General features: G+C 23.6%; 1 protein-coding gene across 1 annotated transcript in view; it reads left to right on the top strand.

Moving 5' to 3' along the window:
• Phum_PHUM032850 (metabotropic glutamate receptor 4, 6, 7, putative) overlaps window positions 1-18,090 on the top strand; it is a gene marked incomplete at both ends in the record, with an annotated part of 65,910 nt that overhangs the window by 37,480 nt on the left and 10,340 nt on the right. The window contains 2 exons of the mRNA XM_002423005.1: window positions 11,027-11,181; window positions 14,269-14,532. Of these exons, the coding sequence (XP_002423050.1) occupies window positions 11,027-11,181; window positions 14,269-14,532 (419 nt within the window). The remainder of the gene's footprint in view (window positions 1-11,026; window positions 11,182-14,268; window positions 14,533-18,090) is intronic.

The raw sequence follows: 18,090 nt of genomic DNA, 5'->3' as shown, positions 1-18,090 counted from the left end.
CGATAATTTTTTTTTTTTTTTAAAGTTTTTAAAATTTGAAAACAAACCGGAAATGCTTTTGCAAAAAATTCAAATCCGTCGTTAAAATAAAAAAATTTTTTTAAATCATCCCTTTTTAAAAAACTTTTTTTTTTTGGGGGGTTAAAAATAATGATAATAACTGACACGACGACGACGCCTTTGTGTAACTAAAATAATAATAATAATAATAATATTGATGATTTTCGGTCGAAAAAAAAAAATTTTCCACGAACTCAAAAGAGCAGGGAGGAGGGGGAGGGGGAAAAAAATAAAAATATTAAATTACCAAAAAAAAAAAAAAAATTTTTTTTAACGAATCACCGGAAAAAGCTTAAATTGTTGCTTTTTTCTAAAAAATAAAAACCCGAAAATTTTTTTTTTTAACCAGGACTAAAAAAAATATTACTCGAGCCACTACGGTTACATTATTATTATTATTATTATTATTATTATTATTTTTTCCAGTTCGAATTTCCATATTAAAAAAAAAAACAGGAAAACACGGAAAGAGTTTTTGAAAATATATAAATTTTTAATTAAAAACTTTTTTTTTTTCGGTTGTCATTTATATATTTAATTATTTCGGATGAAAAAAGATTTTTTTAATAACTGTTATTTATTTACTCGTTTGTTTGTTTGTTACGTTTAAGCGTTTGTCGTTTGTTGAATTTCCGAGGCTCAAATTTAAAAAAAAAAAATTTTTTTTTGCTTTCGTACATGCGTATAATACACCTTATAAATATTTTTTAAAGACATACTACCTTACTTTTTTCTTTATTATTATTATTATTATTATTATTAAAAAATGCCTTTTTTATTTTAATTTAACTGAAAAATTATTAATAATAATAATAATGAAAAACTAGTAATTAGTATAATTTTTAATTGTAAACGTTTGTTAATTAATTACACGGGAGTTTTAATTAAATAATTAAATACGTTAACGTATTCAACAACGTGGAATGATAACGTGTGACGTCACATCTACGTCATTTTAAATATTTAAAATCCCTTTAAAGAAAAAAAAATTTTTTTTGTTTTGTTTCCGACGTAAAAAAAAAAATTATTATTACCATCATCATCATTATCGTCATCATCATCATCATCATTATTACTATTATTATTATTGTTTTTTTTTTTTATATTTAATTTAAAAACATTTTGTTTTTATCGTACCTGAATTATACTCTCTCTATATAAATTTTATATTTTTTTTTGTTGTCGCTACAATTCATATTTTTTTTCCCGACTCCGTTTCGCTTTTATATATTTTTTTTTCTTTCCCTCACCCTCTCCCCTTCCTCCCCCTCTTTCTGCCCCGTTTGTTTTGTAACAATTTATTTATTTTTATATTTTTGTCGAACATCAAATTCAGGTTTATTTTTTTTTATATATGTAATTTATATCGATTCTTTCGGCTCGTTTTTATTTATTTTTTTCGCCATGTTACTTTTTTTTATCCGGAATTATTTATTTATTTATTTATTTTGAATTTATTAACTGCTAGAAAGAAAAAATAAATAATAAAAAAAAAAATAAGTGGAAATAAAATTTTTTTTCTTCTTCTGCTTCTGCTTTGAAAATAATAGTAATAATAATGATATTTCCTTTGCGTTTTTTCCGTTTTCAATTTTTTTTTTTCAATTTTCCGCATGTAAACGCCATTTTTTTTTTTTTTTTTTTTTTTTTTAACTTAAATGATTATTTAGGGCGCTAAATTTTTTAAAATTTTAAACAATTTTATTTGTTTATAAAGTGAAAAAACAAAAACAAAACAAAAAAAAAAAATTTCGAACGTGTTGGAGAGAAAAAAAATAAAAAAAATTAAAGTAATCGATCTGAGTTTATTTAATTCAAATAATAATAATAATAATTGATTTTCGTAACGTTTGTTTGTTTATTTGTCTCTTGTTTGTCTGACGTCACGCACGCAATAGAAATTAATTATTAATTTATAATCAAAATTAGTCTCGTTTGTTGTATTTCAACAACGACGACGATGATGACGAGAAAACGAGAAAATGAAACGGAAAAAAAAGGAAAACAAAACAAAACAAAAAAAATTTTTTTTTTTTTTTTATGTTTGTTTGTTTGTTTGTTTTGGTATTCCGTCGTTAAATATAATTAGATATAATAATTATTTCTGTTTGTTTACATTTTTATAAAACATATATATACCAACAACTTACGTGTTTGCATATACATAAAATAAAATAAAAAAGAAAACTCATCGTCGTCGTCGTCTTGATATTATTATTATTATTATTATAATTCCATAGTCGTATCGCTTACGTAATAATAAAAATTAATTTGTAAAGAATAATATTAATAATAATGATAATAATAAGAAAATGTTTTTTTTTTATATAAAACAAAACAAAATTAAAAATTCTTTTGAAATAAAAACAAAAAGACTTTTCAATATTTTAAATAAATTTTTTAATGAAAATTCATTTCAGACGTGAGGGAAAATCTGATTTTTGAAAAAAAGAAAATCCAAAAGGAATTAACTTTTCCAATGAAATTTTTTTTTTTTTTCGTTCAAAGGAAAGTGAAAAGAATCTTTTTTTTATATTCAAAGATTTAAAAATCGTCACACGACATGACCGACCACTTCCCCCCTACCCCCACCCTCTACCCCCCAAACCGACATTTTTTATTTTTTTAAATTTTTATTACGTCACGAATTCATTCGATCGGTGAAAATTTATTAAAGACGAAAAAAAAAAAGAAAATTTTAAACTACATCCGGTGACGTAATCAGTCGTCGACGACGCCCACAAAAAATAAAAAATCACTTTTGCTACCCAATTATTTATTTTTTTTTTTTTTGAAGTGGAATTAGAAAATTCATTCATCGATTTTTATTTATTGACCCTTTTCATTCCTTCTTTCCACGTATTTTTTTTTCTTCCTTTTTCTAAACCGTTTCGAAAAGAAAATTGGAAAAATAAACTTTTTAATTATTATTATTATCATCATCGATAGAGACGTGGCTCTTCTTTTTTTTTTATGTATGTATATTTACGGTCTTTAGTTTAAAATAATAATAATAATTATTATTATTTTCATTCGTTATATATTTATTTATTTATTTTTATTTATTAATTTTTATTTATTTATTTAATATTTTAAAAGATTCGAATTTTAAGTTTTTAAAATAAATGAAAATAAAATTAATATTGCAAAAAAAAACGTCTCTGACGTCATTAAAAATCGTTAAACGTTCAATTAAGAAAAAAAAATGGTTGTTTGTTCGATTTACCTGGCTGGAAGGCTCAAAAAAAATTTTTTTTTCATTATTCATTTTCTTTATTTTCTTTTTCTTCTTCTTTTTTTTGTTTTGTTTGTTTATTTGTTTGATTAATATTCGATACGGTTGTTGTTGTTGTTTTTTCATGAAAAATGATTATTCGATCGTTTTTTAAATGTTTTAAAATGATAATAATCGTTATGATGATAAGAATATATAAAAAAAATAGGAAAAAAAGGTTTTCGAAAGGTTTTTGATTACTTAAAAAAAAAATGGCGAAAACTAATATGGCGTATGAAAAATATGTTGCTGCAAGTTTTTTTTTTTTTTTCTAAAGTTTTTTAATAATGTCTAATGTCATAAAAATTTCTTTTTTTTTTTTTAAATTAAAAGTTTTTTTTTTTACTAACGACAAAATGACAAAAGTTAACTACAATTAATTTTAAATTTGTTTACGATACAAAAAAAAAAAATTACTTATCAATAATTAATTACTAAGAGTAATGAAAAAAAATAAAAAATAAAACGACGCCATTTTTTTTTCGTTTTGCTTTGTTTTCGTTTATAATTTGCACGAATTAAAATGAGAATTTAAAAAAAAAAAAAAAAACAAAAAAAAAAATTTTTTAATTGAAAAATTTTGCTTATATTTAGCTTATGCGATTGTTATAGTTTTTAATAGTAAATTTTTTTAAAAAATTTTTTTAGGCGACGTGAAAAAAACAAAAGGGAAATTTTTTTTTTTCTTTTTGTTTTGTTTTGTTTTTAATACGTGAGTGTAAAAAGAAAAAAAAAATGCGAACGTGAAAAAGGAAAAGGAAGATGAAAAGGAAAATAATTTTGCCGGGGGGGGGGGAGGAGGGAAAGGAAAAAAAAATTTTAAGAATTTAAGAATGAAAGATTTGAAAGAAATGAAATCAGAAAAAAAAAAAAAATTTTTTTTTCTCCAAAATGACTTTTAGAAAATTTTCCTCCTGGAATTTTTTTTTTTTTTGTTTTCCAGAAAAATAAAAATAAATAAAGGTTATTTTTTTTGTTTCTGCTAGGCCAGCAGAATAAAAAAAAAAGAAAAAAAAACGGAAGGTTTTTTTTTTTTTCTATTTATCAGCTACTTCTGGAAAACCACGCAAAAATTTTTATTTTCTCCAGGTTTTAAAATTTAAAAAAAAAAAAAAAAAGTGGGAAAGACAAAAAGAGTGAGATAAAAAGAGAGAGAAAAAGAAAGAGGGAAAAAAAGAGAGAGGGAAAGAGAGACAAAATAATTTTTCTCTTTTTATTATAATATTTTTCCTCCCACGCCTTTTTTTTCGTTTGTTTCTCAACCTCTGGAAGGAAAAAAAAGATAATAATAATAATAATAATAAACAACAAATTATCATCTCTTTCTTTTCTTTTTCTTTTCTTTTTTTTTTTAATAAAACTTATACAATTCCATCTTGTTGTTTTTTTTTGGAAAGAGGTTTTAGGGTAGATTAATTTTAAAATACCAAAGTTAATGTATTTGAAGATGGGATGCTGAATATTACAAGACTGTAAATCTCAGTTTTTTCATTTCATCTTTTCCCTTCCTTTACCCCACCCTCCCCCTCTCTCTTTCTCTCTAATATTTTAATTCTTATTTTTAAAAAAAATTTTTTTATTTTTTCCGTTTTAGTATCAATTATTATTTATAATTTTTTCTCATTTCCACACATTTTAACGAAAAAAAAAATCAATATGGCGGAGAATGAACGTAAACAAAAATTGATCGTTTGTTTTAAAATCGATAATAATAATAATAATTTAGTTAACAGGACGATCGCGGTAATAACAAATTTTAGCGTTTTTTTTTTAAATTTAACGATTTTGTAACGTGGCGACAAATCGTTTGTCGCATATTTAAAAAAAAGAAAAAAAAATTTAAAATGAATTTGTCAAAAAAAAAAAATGATAAAAATGTATTAACCTTTTGACTTTTGTCATTTTTTTTTTCATCTTCCTCTTTTTCTTCTTCCACTTTTATTATTAATAATCTTTTACGTCATAATTCATTTGAAATTTTGAAAACTTTTTTATCCACTTTAAACAAAATCAAATTTATTATATATTTTTTTCCCCCAATTTTTTTTTTTTTTCTTTTTCATTTTTATTTTTTTAAATTGTTTAAACAAAAAGATTTTAAACAAACAAACAAACAAACAAACGACAAAATTATTTAATAATTAAAGATTTTACTTTGTAGGTAATGATTACAAAAAAAAAAAAACTCGTGAAATATAATCGAGCATAAGTTAAAAAATTTATGAATTTACAAAAAAACAAAAAACAAGTGACGTCACAAAATGACGACTTTAAATCATTATTATTATTAATATAACTGATCAAGTATTTAAATTTTAAATAATTTTTTTTTTTTTTGTATTAAAAAAAAAAAGAAAAAATTAAAAACTTTGGTTAAAGTTACGTTAAGTTCGTATATATAACGACGGTTTAACTTCTCTCTCTCTCTTTCTTTCTCTCCTTCTCTCTCTCTCTCTCTAATTTCGTGATAATTAAGCTCTGTCAACAAGAATCTGAAATTTTGTAGTCTTATAAAACTAAAATTTATATTTTAAAATTAAGTTTTCATAAATGTGGTGAATCTAGTAGTAGTAGTTGATTTTGTTAGAAGTTTGGGTGAGTGTGTGGGTGTGCGGAAAGGAAAAAGGAAAGAATTCGGGAAAGAGATAGAAAGGATCGTTTATGAGGAAATGGGAAAAAAAAAAAAATTTCGAAAATTTCGAAGGAATGAAAAAATGTATATAAGATTTTGTTTTTGTTTTTCTCCCCCCTTCTCCTGCCTTCGTTTTATAAATCCGTTGGATTTTATTATCATTATTAATAAAGTCGTCGGGGGGGCATAGGGGAGGGGAGGAAAAGATGTGGGGGGAGAGAGAATTTACAAAAAATAAAAAATTTTTTTCGACCTTTTTTTATTTTTCCTCCGAAAACGAAAATTTTTAATAACAACGACGACGACGACAACGATGATGATGATGGAAATAATAATAATAATAATAATAACAATGACGACACGGGATTTATTTTTCACGTCATTCGTATCGGCTTATTATTATTATTATTATTATTATTATTATTATTATTATTTTATATTTATTTTCGTTAAAGTGTTTTTATGTTTTTTTTTTTTTTATTATAGAGATTTTTTACGACGACGACGATGACGATAATGATGATAAATTTTTAATATTTTTTTCTGTTATAAGAGAAAATCAAAATTTTTTTTGAAATGCGTTATAATTTTAAAGGTGGGGGGAGGGAAATTTATTAGGGAGCGATGGGGAGGGAAGGAGGGGATTGGATAATTTATAATAATTTTTTATATGAAATGAAAAACAATTTTTACTTTTTTTTTATTAAAAAGGGCATTTAAATTCCGCTTTAAAAAAAATTAATTATTATTATTATTATTATTATTATTATTGAGAGAAAATCACTTTTCTAGAATTTTCTTTTTTATTATTAACTTAAAAATCGTTTGACGACGATAAGAAAACGAAAAAAAAAAATTAAAAACAATTAAAAACGAAGTTAAAAAATAAAAAAAATTTTTTTTTTGTTTTTACAAAAATAATAATAATAATAATAATAATAAAGTTTTCCTTTTTTTCCTTTTTTTTTGTTTTTTTTTTGTTTGTCAAAGTTTAATTAAAGTGTGCGTGAAAGACAACAAAAACAACAACAAAAACAACAACGACAAATTTTTTTGTTTTTTTTTTTTTTTTGACGATAATATGAAATTTACACTCGTGCCACGTACTTTTTATCATCATCGATTCTTTTTACCGACATTTTTTTTTTTTTTCACGTTTACATTTTTTCCTTTTTCTTTTTTCTTTTTTTCACATGAATGTTTTTCTTTAACACAAAAGGAAAGGAAAAGAAAGAACATAATAATGACGTCATTGATAAAATTTTCTTTTACTTCACGGGAAAGAAAAAAAAGGGGGGGGGGAAAAAAAATTCAAATTTAATTTATTTTTTTCCCGTCGAAAAAAAATTTTTCCTTTTTTATCCATATGACATTCCTTTGGCATTCCATTGACTTCCTTTTTTTTTTAAGGTTATAAATTATTATAAATTTGGCTATTCATTGAAAATTTAAAAAAGAAAAAAGAAAAAAATTTATAGAACGGCGTAAATTTTTTCGTATTCTTTTTTTTCCCCCATATAATTCACGGACTAATAATTTTTTAAATGATAATAATAATAATAATAATAATAATAATGATTTTAAAAGGTAAATTTTTTTCTACTTCCTGAACTCGATGTGAGTTTTTCTAAAAAAAAAATGGAGTCGATGAAAGTTTTTAAGTGTAAATCAAACGTCATAACCATAAACAATGTACGAGAAACTATGATTGATAAAAACCGTGAAAAAAGTTATAAAAAAAAAACACTGTTGAAGCAAAATAAATTTTCAAAAAGAGTGAGACAGAGAGAGAGAGAGAGAGAAGATAGATGAATATGTGGGGGGTGGAAAAAAAATGGCTAACTTGCACCTGACAGGTTGTGTGAAAAATTAAAAAAAAAAAAATTTCATTAAATAATCAACGAAAAGTCATTTAATACGAATGAAATTTTTAAAATCAATAATAATATTGATAATATAATTTAATTCCCTCCATATTTAATTTGCTGATTGAATTTAATTTTTCAAAATACCCGTTTCCCCCTTTCCCCTCCTACTCTCCCTCCCTTTCATACTACCCTACGAACCCGTGTATAAAAATTCATTTTTCAAAATCTTCTCCTCCTCCTCCTCCTCCCTCCTTTTATTTTGCAAAAATTTTTTTTTTTTACGAAAAAAAAAAAAAAATTCAATTTGATAAATTAAAAAAGAAAACGAGAACGGTTTTGATTGGTCGGATCGTTCGATCGGATACAAAAAATAATTCATTTTATTATCATCATCATCATCATCATTATTATTATTATTTTCACGTAAAAAAAAATTTACCGTAATTTAAACTCGCGTAAAACTTTATAACGTTTACATACATATAAATTTCGTTGTTAATAATGATAATAATACTTTAGTTATAAATTTTTTTTTTTTTTTTAATAATAAATTCAAACTTTTTCCGAACCTTTTTAAATTTGTGTTGAAATAATGTTAACCTTATACCTTACGTAAAAAAAAAAAAGGTTTTTCACAGTAAGTTTTCCTTATTTAAAATTGTTTTTACCTCACTCGAAATAATATAACTTTAACATTTTTTTTTTTTTTTTATTTAATCAACAAGAAGACGGACAAACGGTTTTGTTGGAACCCCCTCCCCCTCCCCCTCTCTCTAAAAAAAAAAATTATAAACTTTTTGAGATGTTAGAAATTTACAAAAATGAATCATAATAATAATAATGATAATAATAGTATTAAAATTAAAAACTTTTTGTATTATATAAAAAAAAAAAAGTTTTTCTATTATTTTACATTTAACAAAAAAAAAAAATTTTTTAATTTATCTCATTATTATTATTATTATTAAAAGTCTAATTTTTTTCTTTTTTTTAATTAATTTAAAATCCGTTCGGATAAGTAAAAAAAAAAAATTGAAATTGGCTTTGTTTGTTTGTTGTTTGTTCGTTTGTTTTTTTATTTTTTAAAATATAAAAATATTAAATGGTGCTTGATTGTAAAACAGCAGAAGACAAATAATAATAAAAAAAATTGTATCGATATAATTTAAACAAAGGTTTAATTAAGTTATTTATTAACTATTACTATTACTATTATTATTATTATTATTATTATTATTATTATCTTAATAAAATTAAAACAAGTTTTTACTCTCATTAAAGTTTTTATACTCTCAGAAGAAAATTTAAAAGTGAATAGGTAAATTAAGAAAAATTTTTTTTTTCCCCCATAAAAATTTAATATTCGGAATGAAAAAGGAATAGACAAAAAGGTTTAAAAAAGGTATACGAATAAGGTTTATAAAAGGTATCGATCGATTTAAGGTTATATAAATAAACAGGAAATAATTATTCTTGTACTTAACGAGATTATAGTTGAACCACTTTCATTCGAATACAGAGTTTTCAATTTTTTTTTTGTTTTTCTTCCGACTCTACCCCATTTTCTTCCTCCGTCCCCCTTTCCCCGTGATTTTCTTCGATAAGACCCCCAAAGGGTAAAGAAAAGGTCCTTTTTAAAATACACATCTTTAAAATATCTTAGATGAATATAAAATTTTCCGAGAAAACCAGACTAAATATTATTTTTCGAAACAAAAAAAAAAAAAAAATTTTTTTTTAAAAGGAAAATTATTAATTATGAATTTCTTTAAAAACAAAATGGCGTCGCCTTTGGTTCGGCTAATTAGAAAACATCGATAATCAAAATAATTAGGTGGAAAGTATAAGGAGGAGGGAGGAGGAGGAGGTGGAGGAATGTATGTTTATAAGTATGAGGTGAGGGGGCGGGGCTTGTAAAAAAAAAGAAGGAGGAGGAGGAGACTGAGATGGTGGTTTAGGCAAGCGAGAGAAAAAAAAAATTTTTAAACCTTCTTTTTTTTTAATATATTAAACAAATTGTTATTATTATTATTATTATTATTATAAAGGCAAAAAAATTACGGTAATATTAATATGAATTAATCGGTCATAATTATAATTAATTAACCTCATTTAAAAATTAATAATAATAATAATAATTTTTTTCCCTTCTTTTATTTATTTTTTTGTAAAAAAAAAAAATTTTTTTTTACATTAAATTAATATTTAAAATTGATTAATCATTCATTCATTCATTCATTCAGTGATCCATTCATTCATTCATTCGTTCGATTTATTTATAATTTATTCGGCTTTATTAAGGGTAATTTTTTTTTTTGTCAAGATTAACAAAAAAAAAACGGAAATTTCACGGAATGAGCCGATTCATTATAACCATGAACACAATAGAAAAAATTAAACATAAAAAAAAAAATTTAAACAAACGTTTGTCTAACAAAAAAATTAATTAATTAATTAATTAAATAATCTATCGTTAATTTATTATCGGTCGTGTTTTTTTTTTCTCTGCTGTAATCGAGATCTGGTTAAAAAAAAAAAAATACACGAGGAAAAAAAGGAAAAAAAAAAAAAAGAAAATTTTTTAATTTAAATAAAATTAAATAAGGTGTGTGTGTGTGTGTATATGCTAAAAGTAATAAAATATTTATTACCCTTTTTTCTACCCCTCCCCTTCCCCTGTCCTCTCCTCTCCTTCTCCTTCTTTTCCTCCTCTCCTACCCCCTGTTCGCCTTTTTTTTTTTTTAATTTTTTTTCTTCCTTTCCGTTTGTTTGTTTTTTTTTATTTTGACTTTTCCAGATGCTTAGGGAAATAAAAGGTAGTTATAAAACATGAAAAGGGATTTAAATTTTTGTATTTTCCAAAGAAAGGTATTGTTAGACAAAGAGGAAAAATATTCATTAATTTGATATGAAGTAAAAAAGAAAATAAGCCTGTTGGCAAATTTAAATTAATAACAAAGCTTTTGTTATTGCCGCCCCCTCCCAACGAAAAAAAAAAAAATTTTACAACTTAAAGAAAATATGAATTGGAAAAGAAAAAAAAAAAGAAAAACCCTCGATTTTTTTATAAAAGTTTTCTTTTTTTAAACAAAAGAAAATTTATATAGATATAATAAGAAAATTAAAAGATTTATAGCAAAAATGTTTTTGTATTAACATTGTGTTTTTTTTTGTTTGTTTTCGTGGTTTTAGAAAATTGTTACAATCAACGATAAGAGCAAATAAAACAGGACATTTTATGTGGATAGGAAGTGATTCATGGGGAGCCAAAAATTATCCAGTTAGAGATCAAGAATCTGCTGCCGAGGGTGCAATAACAATATTACCTAGGAGAACGGCTTTAGTTGGTGAGTTTTATTTTTTTTTTTGTCCAAAAAATTGTCCAGGGAATTTTTGATTTTTTTGAAACCATAAAAAAAAAAGATTTTTTCATTTTCTCGGGTTTTTTTTTATACCCCCATTCATAAAACGTGACCTTCTTTCCTTTGAGAAATTTCTTTTTCCTTTTTTTTTCTTTTTTTTTTGCGTTTGAAGCAATTTTTAAATAAAAAAAGAAATCTGTCTGCCATTTTATTCTGTTATCTACTTTATTCTTAAATGATTTATTACTGGAATCAAATTATACCCAACATTATTATTATTATTTTTTTTTTCCATTGACTTTTTGGAGAAAAAACCGGATAAAAAACTTTTGTCATATTTATTTATTTTTTTTATTCTTATTTACAACCATCAAATTTTATTCGCGTGAAATGATAATGATGATGATAATAAATGTTAATTTATAACGCTGTAAAAAAAAAAAAATTTATCCGGAAGTGACGAAAGCAAAAAAAAATGTCGCAAACAATAAAAGTTTTTTTAAAAAAATTTTCCACGACTTTTCCCACATGCGTCCATTTTATATAAATTCGTGGATGTGACATTTTAAAAACAAAAAATTTTTTTTTTTTTACTTTACGTTACGTTAAATTTTCTTCTTTTTTTTGTTGTTATATTAACAAACACATACATTTAATTTTAAACGTGGAAAAAAATAAATAAATAAATATTATATTAATCGTCTAATGCCACGTTCGATCCAATAAATCATATTTCGATTCGTAAACGAACAACGATTTTGTAAGAAATAATAAAATTTTATTTTATTTTAATTTTTAATTAAATAAAACAATTTTATTAATTATTAATTAATAAGCAATTTTTTCCACGTTTAAAAAATTTATCATTATCATTATTATTATTATTTAACTTTTAAAAAGTTTCTAATAAAAACATTAACAAAAATAAATAAATAAAATACGTTTTCACTCTTTAAAAAAGAAAAAACAAAAAAAAATTCCTTTATTTTAGTTTCATTTTTTTTCTTCCGGTTTTTAACGTCATTTCCGTTAAATAAAAATAATAATAATTAAACGATATTTAATATTGTTTAATTTTTAATTGTTTTATATTATTATTTATTAATAATAGTAATAATAAAATTTATTTCTCTACAACAATAAATTAAATAAAAAGTTTTTCTTTTTATTTATGTTTATGACGTCATCGGTATGCTTTCGACCCCCTCGTAAAACAAAAAAAAATTAAAAAATAATTATTAGGGAGTAATTAAAAAATATTTATTTAATTCACATCCGGTCACGTATTTTCTCGTTCCACTTTGTTTTTTTTTCCGTGCGAATTATTTTTTTAAGGTGTTTCTCGTAAATTAATTTTTTTTTTTTTTTTTTACCATCTTGAGAATAATAATTACTCGAGTAATTTTCACACTCGCTCCCACATTTAAAAAAAATTACTAATGACGTATCAAAGTCAATCAGTAAGTGATAAATAATTACCCCGGTGATAAAAAAAAAAAAAAAGAAAATTATTTTTTTCTATCACACTGAAAAATTACCCTAGACGTCGTCAAACCTTTTCCCTTCCTCCTCCCCTCCTCTCTCCTTCCACTTCTCCTCTTTCCCTTTCTCCACTTTGTACCCCCCCCCCGTTTTCCTTTTTATTCCACTTCCAATTTTTTTTTTTGTTTTTCACAAAATTCCATACGAAAAAAAAAATTTTCTATTTTTTATTTGTAATAATTTAATAATAAAATATTAATTACGTAATTATTTATTAATAATAATAATAATAATAATAATTTACGAAAAGGGAGACAGATAATAAATTATTTATTATTAATGATGATTTATTTCCGGTTTTTGTAATTTTTTCCCGCGCGCGCGCGCTCCCGTTTTTCCCCTCGTTAAATTTATTATGGTTTCTAAAAAAAAAAAGAAAATTTTTTTTTAGGAATAAAATAAAAAATTATTTGAGCGTCGAATGAATTTAAATAATAAAATCAATAATAATAATAATAATGATTTGATGATAAAAAAAAAAAAATTACGTCATTTTATTTTGCTTATTAGGTAATAATTATCGTAATTTATTATTCAAGAGTAATAAATTTTCGTTAATGTTAAAAAATAAAATAAAATAAATTTTTTTTTTTAAATGCGAGTTCTTCGAGTCAAATTTATTAATTAATTACGTAATAAAACTTTGGTAATTTTTTTTTTTGATAATAACGGTTATCATTATCATTATTATTATTATTATTCAAAATTCAAACAAACAAGAAAAAAAAAAAGGAAAATTTTTTTTTAAGCGTAATCAACAAGTTGATTACCGAAATAATTATAATAATAATAAAACGCCGTTCTAATTAATGCATTTTGGTTTTTTTTTAAAAAAAAAACAGAAAAAATTGGGGGTAGTGGCGGTGGCGGTGGGGGGGGGTAGGCGGCAGCGCTAACCGCCGTAATTTTTATGTCATTTTTTATGAATTCGGATAAACTATTTATTAAATGAAAAAAAAAAAAAAAAGATTTCAGGAGATGATAAATTTATTTAATGGAGTTTTACTGTTATAATGGTATTTTTATTATTTACATTATTTAAGATGGGAAAAAGTTTAAGAGATAAATGGGAATGGAATGAGGGAAGAGAGAGAGAGAGAGAGAGAGAGAGAGAGAGGAAAAACGTAGCAGAAGAAAAAAATAATTAATTATTCTAAATAAAAAGGCAAAAAAAATTTTTCTTTTTTTTTGCAAAAAAAAAATTTTAATTCGATTAAAATAATAATAATTTTTTTTTGAATATTATTCGGTTGTTGTTGTTGTTTGTCGGTTGTTGCGGTTTGTTCGTTTTTTTTTTTTTTCGTTTCGTTCGGTAAGAAAAGCAAACAAAAATAAATGAAAGGATGTTATTATGTTATTTAATTAAAATTTTTTAATAATAATCTATCTTATAATGGATTTTTTAAAATAAAAAAAAATTTTTTTTCATGATGACGATAATAAAATTTTCTCCAGTTTCTCCAGTTTTTTTGCGAGCGTACGAGATAATTTTTTTTTTTTTATAACATGTATTTTTTTTTTCTTTTCCAGAATTCGATAAATATTTTACATCTTTGAGACCGAAAATGAACGAGAATTCGTGTAACGAATCATCGGGTAAAAATATAAAAACCTCTGGAAAAGATACGTTGATTAATTGCAGAAACGTATGGTTTAGAGAATTTTGGAGCCAGCATCATAAATGTTATTTTGATACTGGAAACGTTATGGATTTACCACCGGAAATTGATAAGATGTGTACTGGAGAAGAAAAATTACAAAATTACGAAGAGGAAGGTTTAGTGCCATTTGTCGGTAAGTATCAAAACTTTTTTTTTTCCCTTCACTCTTTTGACTTTTTTTCTCTTCCCTCCTCCCCCTCTTACCCTCTCGTTTATTATCGTTTTTCTTCTTATCAATAATGAATAATTAATAGAAATTATATAAGTATAATTAAAGTTATAAATTATGCGAATCGAAAACCAAAAAAAAAAAAAAAAAAAAAAAAAAGCAAATTTTTTTTGCAATTAATCCGAGAACGAAAAGAGTTTCCGGTTTTTAACCTTTTTTTTTCATTCTCTCTTCTCGCTCTTCTTCTTTCCCTCCTCCCTTTTATTTTTTAATCTGCATCCACGTTTTACAAGTAATAAATTATTCTAGAAGGTTTTAAATGATTTTATACTCATTTATATAAATATATAGATATAGGAGGAGGATGTAAAAGAGAATCGTAGCTGTCGGTTAATGGGAGAGGAGGAAATACAAAAAAAAAAAGGAAATATTCCTTTTGCAAAAGTTTTTTTTTTTTTTTTACAAATGATGTTAAAAGGAAAAAAGTAAATGGAAAGAGAGATAGAGAGAAAGAACGACGGAAAAAAAAGAGGAGAAGGGGAAGGATTAAAACTTTAATTTTATTTTTTTTTGTTTGTGCGACGGTTGGCGTAACAAAAATTTTCATGTTCGTTTCAACAACGAGAGAAATACGTTTCTCCCTATTCTATTATTTATTTTCAACATCTATTTAACTAATTCATTTTATTAGCAAACATTCATTCTAAAAACTAACTTCATCATTCATTCATTCATTCATTCATTCATTCTTTCGGTCGGTCGGACGGACGGACGGTCGGTCTGTCGGTCGTTTACCACTATAATTCGTAAATTATTCATTTAATCTATCTTGGTCTCTAACCGCGTTTAATTCTTTTGTTAAAAAAAAAAAGTATTTCAATTAACTAATGCACCTTTATAATAAATTTAACGTTTTATTTAAAAAAAGAAAAACAATAATAATAATAATAATGATAAACAAATGAGGAAACGCACACCAAACACGATGGTGTGTGTGTGTGTGTGTGTGTGTGTGTCGTAATTATTATCGTAATTGAAATTTTAATAAATTAAAAAAAAGTTGATTTAATTTTTTTTACTTTTTCTTCTTCTTCCACCTTCTCCTCCTCCCTCTCTACTTCCCTCTACTCTCCTCTCCTCTCTCAAACGTAATGTTTCGTGCAATAAACAATAGCAAATTATGATCGAGAGAAAGAAAAAAATAACAATAATAATAATATTTAATTAAATATTATCAGATTTCCCGCCATTTTTTTTTTTTAAATAAAGTTTAAGATTTTATTTCTCACGTTTAAGTTTCAAGTTTTTTTTTTCTTTCTCACAAACTATTAAATTTATAGTAATAAAAATAAAATAAAAATAGAAGAGATTTAAAAAAAAAAAAAAAAAAAAAAATTTCATTTTTACTATTTTCAATTTTTTCCTTTTTTTTTTTATTTTTTATTTTATTTTATTTTCTATTAAATTTTAATCCTTTTCATTTTTTATGGTTTTTTGACCTTTTTTACTCTCTATTTTCTTCATTCTCCTTCCCCCTTCCCACCTCCCCCTACCCCACTCCATCCTCCGCCGTATGAGTATATATGATCGAATAAAGAGTGGAAAATTGTTTCGATAGAAAATCTCCTTTTACAGCCTCTTAATTTTTCTTTTCTTTCTTTTATTCCCCCCTCCCTCCGATTCTCATTTTTATTTTTTCATCGTTTTATTAACATGTTTCTTTTTTTCTTTTTTAAATTTAAAACTTTGTCAAAGAGAGAGAAAGAGAGAGAGGAGGGAAACACTTAAGGAGGAAATTTGAGAGAAAACGAGAAAGAATGAGAAGAGTGTATAGAAAAAATCAGAAAGAAACGAATAAAGAAAAGAATGAGAGAGAAAGAGAGAGAGAGGGGAAATAAAAAAAAATGATAAGAGAGAAAAAGAGAGAGAGAGAGAGAGGAAAGAGTAACGGTAAAAAATAAAACGGTTGATAAATAATGATTTATATTATTATTGTCAAATAAAAACAAAAAAAAGAAAAAAAATATTACCGATTCAAAATTGCGTTTTTTTTTTATCAGGTTGGTAACATTTTTCATTTTTATTCTCATAACCTCCCTCACCCCTCCCCGTAAAAATTTTAATTTATTTTTTTAATAATTAATTTAAATAATTTAACGGGCAAAAAAAAAAAATTTATTTGGTGTTTTTGCATAAAAATTTAAAAAGATAATTTTAGAGAAATGAGAGAGACAGAGAGAGAGAGAAAGAGAGAGATGATGTAACTATTAAGATAATTTCGAAATTTATTCATAATAATAATAATAATAAAAAAATAATAATAATAATTTTAACGCTTCGTAATTAAAACGTTTTGTTTTTTTTGGATTAAAAAAAAAAAAATTTGTTTTGTTTTCACCGATCTTATCATTTTACGTCACACACACGCACGCACACACACATTATCACTAATAATGAGGTCACAAAAAAATGAATGATGATAATGATTATATTATGACGTTGATTTTTTTTTTTTTTTATAAAAACTTTATTAAAAAAAAAAATGAAAAAAAAAAAAAAAAAATTTTAAATGCCGATATTAAAGTAATAAATAATCAAGATCGCATCAATTTAACAACGTAATTCAAAACGCCATTTTGTTTTTTTTTTTTTTTTTCGGAAAATCGATTTTCGTTTGAAGAATGATGAATACAATGAAATGAATATATTCATTTTTTAACAATGAAGACATCTTCTTCTCCTTTTTCTTTCTTTATTCTTTAAAAAAAAAAAAAATTACGAATTGAATTCTAAAGTTAAAAAACTTTTATAAAAAAAAAAAAAAAAAATGAAAAATAAAAGACGAGAGTAAAAAAAAAATTTTAGTTATGAAAAAAAAAGTAAAATAATAAAAGGCGTTTTTTTTTTTTTTTTTTTTTTTAAGAAAAAAAGTTTTGAAACGTTAATAAATAATTTAAGAAGAAAAAGAAAAACTAAAAATTTATCCAGGATTCAAACGAAATATTTAAATTCTATTTAAAAAGAAAATTTTCTTTACGATACTCGCATAAAACAATACATATTCGATAATAAAATTAATATAAGTTGACAAGGTCGAATATAATAAAATCAATATAAAAAAAATTTTTCTTACGAATCGATTTTTTATTTTTTTTTATCATCATGTTGTCGTTGATTGATTTTTTTTTTTTTTTTTTTTTAAAGGACCTTTTACCTTTTTTCCTTTTTTTTTCCAGAAAAAAATTCCCGACTTAGATGAATGAGAGTTTCTTACGAATGATTTAGAAAGAAAGTTTTTTTTTTTTTTAGCTATTACTTAATCAACCTTTTCAATTTAAAAAAAAAAAAATTTTCTTATTTGCTTTCATGCAAAAAAAAAATTTTTTTTTTTATTTGTTTTTTTTTTTTTCTAGATTTTTCTTTCGTTTATCGTTTTCGATTTTTTTAGTTTTTTGAATAAATTTGTTTGTTTATAAAAATGGAGGATAAAGAATGATAAATTGAGTTTTAAATAAAAAAGAC

The sequence above is a fragment of the Pediculus humanus genome, genomic scaffold (assembly GCF_000006295.1).
Source record: "Pediculus humanus corporis 1103172107383 genomic scaffold, whole genome shotgun sequence".
Lineage (NCBI taxonomy): Eukaryota > Metazoa > Arthropoda > Insecta > Psocodea > Pediculidae > Pediculus > Pediculus humanus.
The sequence above is the reverse complement of the archived record's forward strand: the minus strand, read 5'-3'. Positions and strand labels throughout refer to the sequence as shown.